Consider the following 17,741-nt stretch of genomic DNA (forward strand, 5'->3'; position numbering starts at 1 on the left):
CACAAATGCTCGTACAGAAAGCCACTGTGTGTGATAAAATAACGTTCTCTTTCTCAAGTTAAATTTCAAATAAATCCCATCTTCTCTAATACGAAACCCGAATCCCCTCACCTTGTTTATAGTCGAAAAGCAAGCGCAGTATTCACTATATACGATTCAGCCCGTTGTGGTTGTCATGGTAGTTACGTACAACATTGCATTACTATTATATTCGAAAGGGTTTACAGACACATTGGCAAATGGTAGTTGTTGAATCCTTCGTGTACTGAGCAAGCGCAAAATCAAGAGGTTTGATATAATCATGAAAGCGATGCAGTCTAACGATAATTCTTATTCAGTGAACATCAATGACTATCAACAAAGGTATAAAGAATACACCATGGAAAAATAGCAAATTGTCTCGCATTATAATATTCTTTAAAAATATATATATTATATGCAAAATATAATTATATGTATCAAGTTTCAAAATCAACTTTTCTTTCTAAATAAGTGAAAATTGAAGAGAATTGTATTTCAGGTTTTAAATTTTATAAAAAAAACTCGATAGCTAGAAATCATTACTAAATATATTATTCACGTGATGAAATAATTAATATAAAATCTTTCTATTATAAATTTAAAAAAATTAAAAATGTGTTTATAAATAAAAATCATTTATTTAATTAGTTGCTCATTAAATAAATTGCTTTTCTCATGTAACTTTTTTTATACATAAAAATACGTAAAGATACATAAAAAAATGTACATAAAGATTTGTATAAGTCAGATTTACATAAATCAGATTGATATTTAATACATTATTTATTAAACATTTATTAAATAAGAAATATTTTGTACGACAAATATTATATAATAATGTTTGCAGTTTAATGGTAACAGATCTCTATATTAAATGAAGAGAATAATTCAATCTTAATAATTTGTCGCAAACGTTTAAAAACTCGTAATTTTTTATAAGAAGTCTATAGACCTTCGATAGAACTTCATGCTACACGCAAGTTTGCCAGAGTGGATATTAAAGCTTTATACACTATCAAAAGAAAGGCTTAACATTTAGATCTTAATAGTAAGATTACGTAGACATAAATATTAAAAAGTTGTTTTAATTATTTTATGGTTTTTAAGTTTTAAAATTTTTGATAGTTCTGTTCATATGCTGTGGAAGAAAATATTAGTCGATTGATGCACATATAACTCATATGTGATTGACATGACATATGAGTTATATGTGCATCAATCCACTAATACTTTCTTCCACAGCATATGAACAGAACTATCAAAAATTTTAAAACTTAAAAACCATAAAATAATTAAAACAACTTTTTATCAATATCTTATGGAAGAAGGAATCTTGTAAAGAAATTTTTGAAATTATATTATTGTTAAAAACATAATCAATCTTGTCCTAATAAAATAATATTATTTTTTTTTATTTTATCAATTATGTATTTAATTTGATATATTCATTTTCCAATATAAACTTTTTTATATATAATAATATGTTTTATATACATACATAAACGTATACTATACTGATTGTGAATTACATACAAGAAGACATTGATTACAACAAGATGGAGTACTATTTATAACACATAGCATTGTAAAAAATTTTTTAAATGCAGTTTATTACAAATGTTTAAAATGTTGTTGATATTGTAATAATGAACAAATTATGTATAACTATAAAATATGTTTTAAAAAGTAGTAGTCTTCGAAGTTTTGTCGATAAATTAACGATTACATTTAATAAATATAAATTTAAATATGAAAAATCATATTCACATATAAAAAAAAGAAATTTGCATAAATAATATATTTAAAGGAAAATAATATTTCCTTCTAAATTGTCATTATAAGCAATAATATTTTTTATAAAATATGATATTTTTATCAAATATGAATAATTTGTCAGATTTGAATTACGCTTTTACAACGAGCCGTCAATGTATGAGGTTATTAGGCATATGGCCCGATCCAAATGTCCCTTTGAATGTTTTTCGTCGGCCAAAAATAGAATTCATGCTTGCTACGTGTATTATGAGTGTTTATGTATTCACCCCACAAGTAATAAATACGATCCGAGCTTGGGGTAATATAAGTCGAGTGGTAGAACTCTTTGTCACCGCTAATTTCAGCATGATGGCAATATGCAAGATGATTATTACCAGATATCACGGCGAGAGTAAGTTATTATTTTGTAACAAAAAATATCAAATAGATTTGTATTTATCATAAGTAAAGTCTAAAATTGCTGTTGTATAATAATTTTTTTATGTAAAAATAACATGCTTTACATTTATATTAATAAATATAAATGTAAATAATACAGCCTTGTTTAATTTGAAAGAACTTCGATTGCTAATTTCATCGATTATGACTGACTGGGTGACTTCCACGAGCAATTGGGAACGAAACATAATGTTGAAGCTAGCAAGAAGTGGTAGAAGGTTAAATTTTGGATATTTCATAGCTGCAATGGGTACAATTACATTTGCTTGTTATGTACGCCTTGAAAATGTCTTACAAACCATGCACCAGCCTCGACGATACCTTCCCTACCGGTTTGATTACATTCAAAAGAGTCCAAATTATGAAATTACCACTTTTATACAAGTTTGCGGCGGTGCATACGCAGTTCTCGGCAATTATAGCGTCGACAGCTTCATCTCGATACTCCTCTTGCATATATGCGCACAATTAATAAATCTACAAATTACGTTCAACAATTTGATCGACAAATTAGACAACAAATCTATATCTTCCTTGACATTTCGAAAAGGCCTAGCTGCGATCATCATACGACACGAGCATCTAATAAGGTACGCTTGGGAACTTTTAGAGTATTATACAGGGTGTCATGAAAGTGAGCATGACTTTAAAAAATTAAGGTAGATTGGCTCAAAATTAGAAGAAAAGTCTTGTACAGTTATGCAATATTCGCAATAATTAACGAGAAATAAATTAAAGAAAATCGGCCAATGCGCGTGGCTAGAAGTGCGTGGCGGTGAAGGCGGTCTCATTGTAACATAATGGCGGCGCGCGGCGAAGCAGTGATTGGAGAGGGGAAGAGCCTTCGCCGCGCGCCTACACACTCATCGCTCCTCCCCTCAATCACCGTTTCGCTAATAAAAAATAAAAAATTTTTTTTATTTTATAAATTCAAAATAACATTTTTTTAAAGATTTTTACATTGTAAAATTCTCTAATTATAAATCAATAATATATGAGTATGTTATGTACGAATTTTCAAGGGATGCAAAGATGATCAACGATTGCTACAACTCAATATTATTTGTGCACATGCTATGCGCTTCTTTGCATTTATGTCTTGTAACTTTTCAGATTTTCACGGTAAGTGAAACAATTTGTACGTGTATGTATAATCTCTATATCATTTTACAAACTATATGATCTCTATATCATTTTACAGAAAAATTAAATATTTAAGAATATTTAATATACAGGGTGGCCCACGTAAAGTGTTACAAATTTATATCTCGGAAATGAAGCAATTTAGAGAAAAATGTTTCAGACAAAACTTGTATGGTTTCAAGGGAAACATAAGATGGTGTCATTGGTTTGACCTTGAAAAGTCGTTTGAAAGTCACGTGAAGGTCACGTTCAATTTTTTAAATGGAACCCCCTATTTTTTATTACTTATTCTTGTAGCTTATCTCGAGAGCTTTCCAAAACACTATAATAAAGTATTTCTTCATTGAGTACTTTTCGAGTTATGAGCCTTGAAATAATTTCTTAATTTTACATAAACCGTAAAATATCTAGTAAAATATTCATTTTTCGATTATCCTACCTTAATACTTTTATGTACAAAATAATGAGAGGAATCAATTGGTGTAAAGAAAAAACATAGTTGTTTTTAAGAAAAAGTATGTAATTTGCAATTAGCAATTCCATATTTTTTCTTAAAAACAACTGTATGTTTTCTTTACACCAATTGATTACTCTCATTATTTTATACATAAAAGTATTAAAGTAAGATAATCGAAAAATGAATATTTTACAAGATATTTTACGATTTATGTAAAATTAAGAAATTATTTCAAGCCTCACTCGGAAAGTACTTAATGAAAACTAACTTAATCATAGTGTTTTGGAAAGCTCTTGAGATGAGCTACAAGAATATGCAAAAGCATATAGGGTGTCCCATTTAAAAAGTTGGAGGTGACCTTCACGTGATCTTCAGGTGACTCTTCAAGGTCAAATTAATGGCACCATCTTATGCCCCCCTTGAAACCATATAACTTTTGTCTGAAACATTTTTCTCTAAATTGTTTTGTTTCCGAGATATAAATTTGTAACACTTTACGTGGGCCACCATGTATATTTAAGAACATTTAATATATTAGAATATTTAAATTTGGAATTTAATTAAAAGAAATTTAATATAAAAATTTAATATAAATAATTTAGTATAAAAAAATTTAATTTGAATTTTGATAAAAAACATTTTTAGAATATAATATTATAATACATTAGAACTATACCACATAATGTGCTATTTTACTATTCTATTACTTATAAAAAAAGTATTATTTTCAGATGATAACAGATAATTTTAATATTTCTCTTATCAAAGTAATATTTCTCACGATTTATATCTTCCTCGTGTTGACACAATTATATGTTTATTTATTGTTATGCCGCTGAAACACTATCAACGGAGGTAAACCAATTACATTAACGCTACTTATATAAGATAAAAATATAATTTTTTTTAGAGTACTAATATGGCGTTCGGCGTGTATAACTGCAAATGGTATAATATATCGGCGAAAGATGCGAAAGATTTGATGTTCATCGTATATCGATCTGCGATATCGCTTAAATTGACAGCTGGAATATTTGGAAATTTTTCAATAGAATTGTTCGGAATAGTAAGACATATCTATAAAAATATATACTACTTTTATGCAATATATTATATACTATATTAATTTATATGCAATCGTTATACAAAAGTGTATTCATTTCTTTAGTTTTAATCTTCAAAATATTTCACTCTATTTTTATTTTATGTTATATATTATGTACATATTTCTCTCCTTATTATCTATTATATATGATAATTTAATATTTTATCTATAATTTTTACTTTATTTAGGCGGTAAAAACGTCAATGGGATACTTATCTGCGTTACTAACAATAAGAGAGTAAGGAAAATAATATGGAATTAATTCTCTATATAACCGATTACATCAATTTTCAAATAATATAATTAATAGACTTACATGCACTTCCTGTAATATCATTTCAATTGAATAAATATACATTTGTGTGCAACCAATAAAATTATTTATTTGTTTTCGTTGACTAATGTATGTGTTATATAATGTAAAAGATTGAACATGATTATAAACACGATTATAAATGAAAATATAAATTTTAAAGAATAGAAATTATTTAATTTCAATGTATCGTTTAAGTGAACATTTAATATATTTTAATTTATCCAATCTTACATTTACAGAGACATTTTCACCCATTATAAACTTTATTTAAGATTGCGCGTTTAAGATTACACATGCATTTATTGAATTCATCGAGAGATTAAGTATAAATAAAATATTTTCGTACTGTAAACTTGAAATTGTTCTCCAACAATTTTATTTATTGTTAAAATATATTTTGACTACATATTATAATATAAAAGTATGATCCATTTTAAAAAACAGTTTAAACAATTTATAATTTATGTAGTAAGTAGCGGCGGTTCTTATGATAAAAATCTTGTGTATAAAACATTTTTTGATATCTCGAATAATTTTGGAGATATGTCGAAAAAAGTAAAAAGCCTCTTTATATATGAAGAGTAATTTTATCTCTTAGAATCGTTTTTATTAAATCATAATGCTATACGTATCTATCGTTAAATTTTATCATTTATCATTTAATATTATACTTTTTGTACATTTTATTAATTTATTCACCGTTTTTAGCATCATTAAAAATATGTACCGCACACACAATAAGAGAGAGAGAGAGAGAGATACACATTATAAAATAGTTTAAAATAATTTAATTTAAGAAACATTTACATATTTCACCTTACAAAATAACAATCTTCATTGGAGAATTTAAATATTAGATAATGCTATATAGAATTCTCTACATCATACAAAGATCAACTTTCCCTTTTTACCACAATACATCGTATAATCAAAGAACAATATTTCACTAACACATCAATTTCATAAAACAGCTTTCACGAGCACACTAATCAAAGAACAACATCTCACTAATATTGACACTATTTACATATATTAAAACTTTGTAACACTCCATGCGTCGATTTTCTAAAGTGTCAAATAAACAAATTGACAATTTTTGTAAAAACAAATTTTTCTCTTAAATTTTGCCACTATTGACATATCCGTAAAGCGTTTATTATAAATTCGATCCTCTGTAATAATATTTGCATTCTATCTTTGACTATTTTATATCTATAATATTCTAAAGGAGCATCATTTTGTTGTTTATTCTTATGCATCTGTACACTATGCGTATGTATGTATAAACTTTTCTTTCTTTATGATAATCATTTTATCATTAAATCGCTATGAAATGCACGAGAAATCATTGATAAAATAATGTTCTCTTTCTGAAGTTGAGTTTCGAGTAAATCTCATCTTGAAATCCTCTATAATTTGAAACTTGAATCCCCTTATCTTGCTTATAGTCGAAAGGCAAATGCTATATTCATAATATATGATTCAGTCCATCATAGTTGTCATGGTAGTTACATAGTACACGTACTTTTACATTCGAGAAGTTTACAGACATGTTGGCAAATAATAGTTGTTAAATCCTTCGTGTAGACTGAGCAAGCGCAAAATCAAGAGAGTTTGGTATAATCATGAAGAGCGACACAGTCTAATAATAATTCTTACTCAGTGAACATCAATGAATGCCAACAAAGGTGGAATATATCTCAGAAAAATAGCAAATTTGCTCGCATTACAATATTCTCTAAAAATATATAATGGCATTATATGCAAAATCGTTGTATATCAAGTTTATCAAAATTAAATTCTTTGTCTGAATAAATAAGAATTGAAGAGATTTGCATTTCAGTTAAATTTTATTAAAAAATTTCTAATATAATTAATACATTATTACATTAATTTCTTTTTAAATTAGAAAAATAAAATTAAGGAAGTGTTTATAAATAAAAATTGCTTATGTATTTAATTAATTAATTACTTATTAAATAAATTGATCAATGCTAAATGTATAATAATATTTGCATATATTTAACAATTCTCTATATTAAATGAAGAGAGTAATTCTTTCTTAATTTGTCGCAGAGGCTTGCAAATCTCGTAATTTTTTTCAACATGTCTATAGACCTTCGATAAAACTTCATATTTCACGAAAGTTTGCTAGAATGGATATTGAACTTTGTATATCAGCAAAAAAAATTTACTTTTGATATTGAGATTGTATCATTTTTTTTTTTAGTAGTAACATTGGGCATGACATATACATGAAATGATTGATTTACATGTGTATCAGTCAACTAATATTTGTTCTCACATTTAAATAGAATTATCAAAGATTATAAAATTCTTCGAAAACTAAAAAATAGTTAAAACAATTTCTCATATCAGTAAATTAATATAAAATCTAGCAAAAGAAAATTTTGTGATGAGAGAGATTTTTAAAGCTACATTATTGCTAAAATAATTTTCAATCTTGTTGTAGTAGAATAATATATATGTACTAGAATAATATTATTTTATTTATTTTGTTATCTATCAAAATTAATATTCGTTATATATATATTACGAATATAAACTTCCTTAGGAAATAATAAAAAGAATTTTTTATCATATTACATTCATAAATGTCAGTAAATTTAAAAGATTTATATAAAGATTAATATACAAATAAATTGTATTCTTTTTGATATAGTTTTTTTTGTAACAGTGTCCATGATTTTACAGGTATTTACAATAAACTACAAAAAGTTGTTGCATATAAAGCTGCTTAAAACTATTATATATTAATAATTACGTATATATAAAATTGTATATTATATATGCATATACATATATTGTCTTATATACATATATACATGTATTCTGAGTTATACAAGACAACAACGATGACATCAAGCAAAATGAAGCATTACTTATAAGACATAGCATTATAAAGATTTTCTAAATGCAGTTTTATTAAAAATGCCAAAAATCGTTGATATTGTAATGATGAACAAATTATGTGTAACTATAAAATATGGATAAAAAATCGAAAAAGTTTTGAGGTTTTGTCAATAAATTAACGATTACATTTAATAAATATAAATTTACATATAAAAATATTCACATGTAAAAAAAGAAATTTATATAAATAATATTTAAAGAAAAATAATATTTCCTTCTAAATTGTCATTATAAGCAATAATATTTTTTTATAAAATATGAATAATTTGTCAGATTTGAATTACGCTTTTACAACGAGCCGTCAATGTATGAGGTTATTAGGCATATGGCCCGATCCAAATGTCCCTTTAAACGTTTTTCATCGATCGAAAGTAGGATTCATGCTTGCTATGTGTATTATGAGTCTTTATGTATTTACCCCGCAAGTAATAAATGTGATCCGTGCTTGGGGTAACGTGAGTCGTATGGTCGAATTTTTTGTCGCCGCTAATTTCAGTTTGATGGCATTGTGCAAACTGATTATTACCAGATATCACGGAGAGAGTAAGTTTTTATTTTGTAGCAACAGAAATGGAAACTAGATTTGTCTTCATTATAATACAAATATTAATGTTGAATTATCCTTATGAAAATTAAGACTGCCAGTGTACATAACAATTCTTTTTATATAAAAATAATTTGTTTTACATTTATATCAGTAATAATATAGCTATCTTTAATTTGGAAGAACTTCGAATGCTAATTGCATCGATTATGACGGATTGGATCACTTCGAAGAGTCAGTGGGAACAAAAAACAATGTTAAAGCTAGCTAGAAGTGGCAGAAGTTTGTCTTTTGGATACTTCATAATTGTAATGGGCACACTCACAGCTGCTCATTATGCACGTATTGAGAGTATCTTTCGAAACATTCACCAATCTCGACGATACCTTATCTACCGTTTCGATTACATTCAAAAAAGTCCGAATTATGAAATCACCTACTTTATTCAACTTTGCGGCGGTACGTATGCAATTTTCAGCAACTATAGCGTCGACAGCTTCATTTCGATACTCCTCTTGCATATGTGCGCGCAACTAATAAATCTACGAACTACACTCAATAATTTGATCGACGAATTAAACAACAGACCTATATCTTCCTTGACATTTAGAAAAGGCCTAGCTGCAATTATTATACGACACGAGTATCTAATAAGGTATACTTAGGAACTTTCAATGCATCATGTAATATTTTAAAGTATTTATATGATAAGAAGGAGAATATTATTTCATATATAATGAATTTTATTTTATAAATTCAAAATTTAAAATAACATTTTTTGAAGATTTCTACATTGTGAACTTCTCTAATTAATACATATATAATAAATTAATAACATATGCATATGTAATGTATTACTTTTCAAGGAATACAAAAACGATCGATGATTGCTACAGTCCAGTATTATTTGTACACATGCTAGGTGCTTCTTTTCAATTATGTCTTGTAACTTTTCAGATTTTTACGGTAAGCGAAACAATTTCATGTATGTCTGTGTGTGTGCAATCTTTATATTATTTTACAGAAGAAATAAATATGTACAATTTAATAAAATCAAATAAAAAATTAAATATGAAACTTTATAAAAACAAATTATTTTCAGATATATTATATATATTATGATATATAATATATATATTGTATATATATAACATACATCGCGTTAAAATTATATGACATAATGTGCTATCACTATTACAACTATTACATTAAAAAAGTGTTATTTTTTTTAGATGATAACTGATAATTTGGACGTTTCTCTTATAAAAATAATTTTTTTCGCATTTTATATCTTACTAGTGTTGATACAATTATACATTTATTGTTATGCCGCTGAAAGACTCTTAACGGAGGTAAACAAATTATTTACGTCAACGTTACTTATGTAAAACAAAAATGTAATTTTTCTAGAGTACTAATATGGCGTATGGGGTGTATGAATGCAAATGGTACAATATGTCAGCGAAAAATGCAAAGGATTTGATGTTTATCGTATATCGATCTGCGATTTCGCTTAAATTGACAGCTGGAAAATTTGGAAATTTTTCATTAGAATTGTTTGGAATAGTAAGATATATATGTACAATAGAAAATATATTACTTTACATGCAATATCGTTATACGAAACTATCTAATTCTATTTTTGCTTTACATTAAATATCATGTATATGTTTCTCTCTTTGTATATATTATATACGATAATTTATTACATTATTATTATCTATCAAAATAAAATTTAATATTTTATCTATAATTTTTACTTTATTTAGGCGGTAAAAACGTCAATGGGATATTTATCTGCGTTATTAACAATAAGAGAGTAAAGAAAATAATGTTGAATTCTGTATAATTAATTATATCTCGATTTTCGAATAATGTAATTAACAAATTTTTATTTATTACCTGTAACACCACTTTTACTGAATAAATATACATTTGCATTCAATGAAGTTCTTTATTTATTCCTCTTCTTTATTAATATTTGAAAAAAAAATTGAAGAAAATTGATTGTAAGATAAGAAAAGAATAGTCTTAGTCCACAGATAAATATATCACAAAAAGTTGTTACAGATTTTTTACAACGAAAAGAATGAAAATATGTTATTAATTTTAACAATTAATTTTCTCAAAAGAAACGCCTATAAGAAAAAAATTTATGTTGTATCTCCGATATATTTTTGCACATAAAACCACTCGATTTTAGTTAATTATTTAAATCTTTATATATATTTCTATTTTTTATACGAGATATTATGGCTGTAAATAAATATTTCTTATTATATGCATGTTATTTTAATCTGGGCTGCTTTTACTTTAATAACATATAGATCTTGAGCAAAGAAGCTAAAGAAAGATACATTCACAAGCGAGTATATTCAGCGAATAAGTAACTAACTCATAATCAAAAAGTAAGTACTCCACACTTATCTGATTCAACAGTAATTATATGTTCGTGTCATTATCGATTGTTCGATAAGGCTTAAAGAGATGGCAGCGGCTTATTCTTTGTGTACTGAGCAAGCGCGAAATGGTAGTTTGATAAAATCACGAAGAGCGTTTCAGTCTAAATATAATTTTTGCTCTGTGAACACCAATGAATGTCAATAAAGGTAGAATATGTTTCCGAAAAATGGCAAAAATTCATATATTTTTTGCTAAAATTATAATCGTTTTATGTGAAATAGTTATGTAATGTAGTAGAATATAAAAATCACAAGTTTTTTTATGTTAATGTGTGTCTACATGTGTGCAGTAACTTAAACTTCTATAAAAAAACTCTAGGAAAGATTAATTATCACCAAATATCATCCACGAGTATTTACGAAAAGTGTACACATTACAAAGTAATTTGCTTTATATGATATGTTATTTTTATTATATGTTATTTTACAGCAGATGTATCGGAAGATATGTGTTGTGTTTAATATTTTCTCTCTTGAGTTTATGCTCTTGTGTGTGTTGATTTGAAATATTTTATTTTTATTTCATATGTGTACTTATATATATGTTGTTAACATAAAAAAATATTTCTTCGCCTAAAGTGATTATCTTGTTTTTGTTATTTAATTCTTTATTAAAAGTTTATTAACTAAAAAATATGCAGAAGAAAATAATACATAATAATAATTACATAATTAAAGATTATTTATTAAATAAAGAGAACATTTCGTTCTTACAATTCATATTTTGTTTCAAACACTCGTAAGAATTATGGTTTATTTGCAGACGTCTATATACACTTCTAAAACTTCATGTTCTCCATGAAAGTTTTTCAAAGTTGATATTAAACTTTGTATGTCCGCAAAAAATGTTTGCTTTCGAACGTAGGATAGACATGTTTTTTAGTTGCAAAGTTGTACTGCATGGTGCATAAATCAACTGACTGAGTTGAATCAAATGAATCGTTCTTTGTTTCCTCTCATATAAGCAGAATTGTAGAAAAGTTTAACTTCTAGGAAATGAAAATAAAATTGAAACACCGATTTTATTTCAGAGGATGATAATGTAAAAGTCTTGCAGAAATACATCCCTCTTGCGAAAAAGATTTACACTTTAAGCGAAGAGAACATAAGATAAAAACTGTACATGTGTGTGTAAAAATAGTGTATTTCAAAGCACAAATAAATTATTGTTTAAACATATAAAAACTTTATTTCAACAAAATGATATCATTCTACTTTTTATTAATTATTTATCAACATTATTATTTTTTAATCAACTTATAATCCTAAAGTTAATTGTTATTTTTATAGTATTTTACAATAAGCAAAATATAATAAAAATTTCCTGTCACTGCTATGAATTCAAAACGTGAATAAATAAATATTAGTAGTTCATAAACTCATATTAATAAATAATTAATAAATTTAATTTAATTTAATTATTAATAAATAATTATACATATATAAAGAAAGAAAAAATAATTCAAAATAAAAACATTTTATTTGATTTGTTTAACATTCTCTCAGTGATGATATTATTTATAAAATTTGAATTTTTCCTTAGATTTGAGTTATGCATTTACCATGAGTCGTCAATGTTTGTGGTTATTAGGCGTTTGGCCCGATCCACAAGTCTCTTTGAATATTTTTCGACCGAATATAAGATTCATGATCGTTACCTGTATTTTGAGTCTTTATGTGATCGTGCCACAATTGACGAATATGATTCGTGCTTGGGGTGATGTGGGTCGGATGGTAGAGTACGTAGCCTCCGCCAACTTTAGCTTGATGGCATTATGCAAGTTAGTTGCTACTTGGTATCATGGGGAAAGTAAGTTAATGTTTTACGGCGATAAAGATACGTAAATTAATCTTTATCGTCAGTAAATAAATATAAAGGTGTACTTCTCTCTCTCTCTCTCTCTTCAAGTCTAAGAGTGTCATTGTACAACAGTCCTTTTTATAGAATTTTATTATATGATTTGCTTTGCAATTTATACTGATATTTATTACGTTTAATCTGATGGAAGCACTTCGTACACTGATGACATCGATCGTAACCGATTGGAGAACTTCGAGGAATAGTTGGGAACGAGATGCAATGTTGAATATTGCGAGACGCGGCAGAAGTTTATCTTTCAAATGTTGCCTGGCTGCAACATGCACAGTAACATTTTATGTATCTTTCAATCTCATAAAGTTTTATCGAAATATGTATTTGCCGCAACGTAGTTTGGTATATCGGTTCGCATATCCATACAACATTCAGAAGAGTCCAAACTATGAAATCACTTTTTTCATTCAACTTTCCGGCGGTGTATATTCAGCCGTCATCAATTGTACCGTTGATTGCTTCGTCTCGATACTTTTGTTGCACGTATGTGCACAGCTGATAAACCTACGGACGACACTTAACAATCTCGTTAGCGAATTAGCCAATAGATCCATATCATCTTCGAAATTTAAAGAAGGTCTAACTGCGATTGCTATACGACATCAACATCTCATCAGGTACGCTGAAGGACTTCTGATGAAATTAAAAGATACATTTATAAGTATTTATTTATTAATAGTAGCTTAATTATGAAATATTTAAATATTAAGTTTAATATTTTTGTGTTTTTTTTCTATAAGAAGAAGCATATATGATATCTTACAAACAATATCTTTTTAATAAAAACCTTTTTAAGGACTTATAATATATGATCCTAAATGTCGAAAATTTGAATCAGATTTAGATCAGAAGTATAGAAAAGAATAAAAAATTAAATATTAAATTTAAAATTATAATTAAATTATTATAAGATTCGTATATACATATATATGTATACAATATATATAAGGAATAAAACATTTTTTAAAGATTTGCCAAGACAGTCGATGACTGTTACAGCGCAGTGTTATTTGTACATATGTTAGCTGCTACTTTTCAACTGTGTTTTGAAACTTTTCAAGTTTACACAGTAAGTAAAACGATTTATATAAAAGTATGTTTTACATTCATTTTATTTGAATATTCGCATATCATGTAATAAAAGATTGGAAAAAGAATATATATATATATATATATATATATATAAAATTATAAACCTTTTTCACATTTAATACATTTAACTTAAATATTGTGGCATAATTATATTATTATACATATTCAAATATTTGAAAAATGCATATTAATTTGTAGATAATAACAGACAAATTGGATATATCTATTATCAAAATAGCTTTCCTTACATTTTATATCACTCTTGTGCTGACGCATTTGTATATTTATTGCTATTCGGCTGAAAGACTTTTAACAGAGGTAAGACAATTATTGTATACTAACACGATTTGTGTGCAAAACAAAAATATAATTTTCAGAGCACCAGTATAGCGTATGGCGTATATGAATGCAAGTGGTATAATATACCGGCCAAAGATGCAAAGATCTTAATGTTTATCGTACATGGATCTACAATTCCGCTTAGATTAACAGCTGGAAAATTCGGAGCTTTTTCGATAGAAATGTTCGGAACAGTAAGTATCTATAAGACTCGATTTATTTTTCTCAGACAGAAATATTTACTTCTTTAGTTCATAAAATAAATAATTATTTTATTTATGTTTTATTATGCAGAGAGTATGTTTTAGAAATACAAGACCAAACTGTAGAAACATATATCTTGCGTGTGCGTGCGCGCATATCTTACATGATAAAAGAAGATCCCTTTGTTTGGCCACTTATTTTCAAAATATTTTAAATATAGTGCGTGTATATATCTGTGCGTGTGTGTATTAAATATTAAATATACAAAATATTTTCGGTTTAAATTATTAAATATACAATCTAAGTTGAAAATGTCAAAATAAAAGAAATAATAAGAAATATCTAAAAATATGTTTGTAAACGCTTCGTTGTAGAGATATTGATATTATAACATGCGAATATAGAATGAAACATTTAGTACAAATTAATATAAATTTTAATTTTAAAAAATTATAACAAAAGCGCATTCTGCGCGTGCTTAAAATTTGTTTATAAATATTTCATTATTTGTCATTTTCCCGTCCGACATTTTTTCATCTAATTATTTCTTGTGTAAGATAATTCATCCTCATGACAATTTTTTTCACATATATTTAATATTTCATTGTTTAAATCCTTGGTGTATAATACATCTTTTGATATTTGTATAAACTTATTAAATTAATCAATTTCTCATGTACAAAGTACTAAAATTACCATTTTAATTCTAATTTAATATATATTTAATACATAAGTTCAATTTAACTTATCTAATCTAATTGAATTTTAATTCTAATTTAACTATAACCTAGAATTTAAATTCTAATTTAACTACAGCCTAACTATAAAATTTTATGAAGATGCTTAAAAATTTTATAGAAATGAAATTATATAGAAATAAAGATGAAATTTATATTGCATTTATAGATATATCTTAAACAGTGAAATGTTGAATAGAGAATTCTGCTGAATTGTTAGTGAAATATATTGAATCTTAAAATAAAAAAATAAAATATTAGATGGAGAAATACTAGATTTATTATAAATATATTTCACATATGTGAAATATATATATATATATATATATATATATATATATATATATATACATTTATACATATTTTAAATGATCCACACTGTTATCTTAATTTCTAAAAATAAAACTATGTTTAATTTTTATTTTGTTTAGACGGTAAAAACATCAATGGGATACTTATCTGCGTTGCTAACAATGAAGGACTAAAAATAACAACATTAAAAATCGAACTAATTGCGCATGATTCATTACTGTCTGTTTTCTAATGATTCAATAAACAGATTTATACATATATATCTGTAACATAACTTTTGCTGAATAAATATATGCCTGTGTGCGCAACAAAATGACCCAGACAGCACACATGTACAAAAGCATCTAAAAGACGACTTAAAGACGACTTAAAGACGTCTTAAAGTCTTTTAGATGTTTTTAAGACATCTTTTGGCCTTTTTATGCTGTCTGGGGAGCTATTTATTCATCTACACCTGGCAATGTAGAAAAAAATTAGAAAGGTAAACACAAAAAGTAAAAAATTGTTTTTTTCTTTTTCTCAGAAAAGGTAATTTCTCAAAATCCATAATTTCTTAGAATCCATAATTTTTCAGAATCTATAATTTCAAGAATTAAATTTCCACTTAAGTCAAAAATTCATCATTGACAAAATAAAATTACAGATCTCTATTTTTTCTAGTATTATTTCAAACTCTTCGATGATTTTAAAATTTTGAACACTTGTCTTTCAATATTGATTAGAAAAATTATTGATGAAATGTTACAAAAAACATATTTCGTATTTTATAATAAAAAACATATTTTTCTCATGATATGTATTTGAAATAATGAGAAATATATAATAGCACTAATACTTTGATAACGTTATTATCCGTAAGCATTCACACGAAATAAAAAAACAATTTCATTGTACATAAAATGTGTATTTAGAACAGATTCCATTAGTTGAACTTATAGCATGCCTAATGAACACTTAATAAAAGTATATTTAATATAATTATTTAATATATATATATATATATATATATATATATATATATATATTTAATTTTAATCTGATAATATTCTGATTTATCTATAATTTATATTTAGCAGTAAAATTTTGAGTGTTATAAGTTAAGATTAAAATAATTTTTGTGGTGAAAAGATATCAACATTATTCGATGATTGAATAAATTGGATCCAATAAAATTTATATTTTCTTTCTGTTTTTTCAATTTAATAATAACAATATTTTTATGAAGCACATTAGCATATAGCCTTTTTATATTTTCCTTATATATGCGTCTGAGTAATTGCATGTATACTTTTCTTTGGATCTTTTCTTTTCTTCATGATAATCATTATTTAATCGTTAAATTGCTCTAAAATATAAAATTACTTATACGAAAAGTATACGAATATTTATACGAATATTTATTTTTCAAATAGAAATCTTGGGAAAGACTATATAATAAACACTTTTGAGCTATGAATTTTTAATATTATTAATTTATAATTTATAATAAATAAAAATAAATATTAATTAATTAAGAAAAATTAATATAAGCAAATTATTTCGTTGGTAAATAATAAATAAAAAAATAAAATTTTTCTTTTAAATTAACATTATAAGCAACATTTCTTATACTATTTCTTTTCAAATCTGTATTAATGATTAGGAAATTACGATAACAATTACAATAATAAATATTTATTTGGATTTATGAATATTAATATTGTATTTTTGTATTATCCGAAATAATACAAAATTTTTGAATATTAATAATTTATGCGAATTAATATTTACAAGCATATGCAGATACAATTCGGTTAAATTCAAGTTTTACTTTGATACAAAATATTATGCTCTCTCTTTTTCAGTTCGATAATATACTACCCTAAAATTATACGATAATATCATATATATCATATAGTTTTATTAACTGTCACTTAATAATACATTTTATACATGATATGCTACCTTATTCAACATCGTTAAAGATATAATAAACACTATATATTCAC

The 17,741-nt window shown here is 25.6% G+C and overlaps 3 protein-coding genes and 1 pseudogene across 3 annotated transcripts in view; 3 read left to right on the plus strand and 1 right to left on the minus strand.

Moving 5' to 3' along the window:
• LOC145961090 (uncharacterized) overlaps positions 1-17,741 on the minus strand; it is a 146,295-nt gene that overhangs the window by 61,445 nt on the left and 67,109 nt on the right. The window lies entirely within an intron of this gene.
• On the plus strand, positions 348-5,182 carry LOC145960302 (odorant receptor 4-like; annotated as a pseudogene).
• LOC145960298 (odorant receptor 4-like) lies at positions 6,929-10,634 on the plus strand. Its single transcript, XM_083079657.1, has 7 exons — positions 6,929-6,944; positions 8,464-8,733; positions 8,918-9,389; positions 9,601-9,700; positions 9,967-10,086; positions 10,145-10,300; positions 10,504-10,634. Exons 1-7 carry the CDS (start codon positions 6,929-6,931, stop codon positions 10,555-10,557), a joined length of 1,188 nt encoding a protein of 395 aa, XP_082935783.1. The 3' UTR covers positions 10,558-10,634.
• Positions 12,730-16,014, plus strand: LOC145960305 (odorant receptor 4-like; the record flags this gene model as incomplete). Its single annotated transcript, XM_083079664.1, has 6 exons — positions 12,730-13,006; positions 13,206-13,686; positions 14,039-14,138; positions 14,360-14,479; positions 14,539-14,694; positions 15,873-16,014. Coding segments are annotated over 6 exons (1,188 nt in total), but the record flags the coding sequence as incomplete, so codon positions are not given.

The sequence above is a fragment of the Camponotus vicinus genome, unplaced genomic scaffold (assembly GCF_025532165.1).
Source record: "Camponotus vicinus isolate PSW18456_S1 unplaced genomic scaffold, iyCamVici1.0 SCAF_10, whole genome shotgun sequence".
Classification (NCBI taxonomy): Eukaryota; Metazoa; Arthropoda; class Insecta; order Hymenoptera; family Formicidae; genus Camponotus; species Camponotus vicinus.

Excerpts from the sequence above, each read along its gene's own strand:
- LOC145960298 (XM_083079657.1), top strand. Across the intron at positions 8,734-8,917 it reads TACCAGATATCACGGAGAGA|AACTTCGAATGCTAATTGCA; the intron begins GTAAGTTTTTAT and ends TTAATTTGGAAG. Across the intron at positions 9,701-9,966 it reads TAACTTTTCAGATTTTTACG|ATGATAACTGATAATTTGGA; the intron begins GTAAGCGAAACA and ends TATTTTTTTTAG.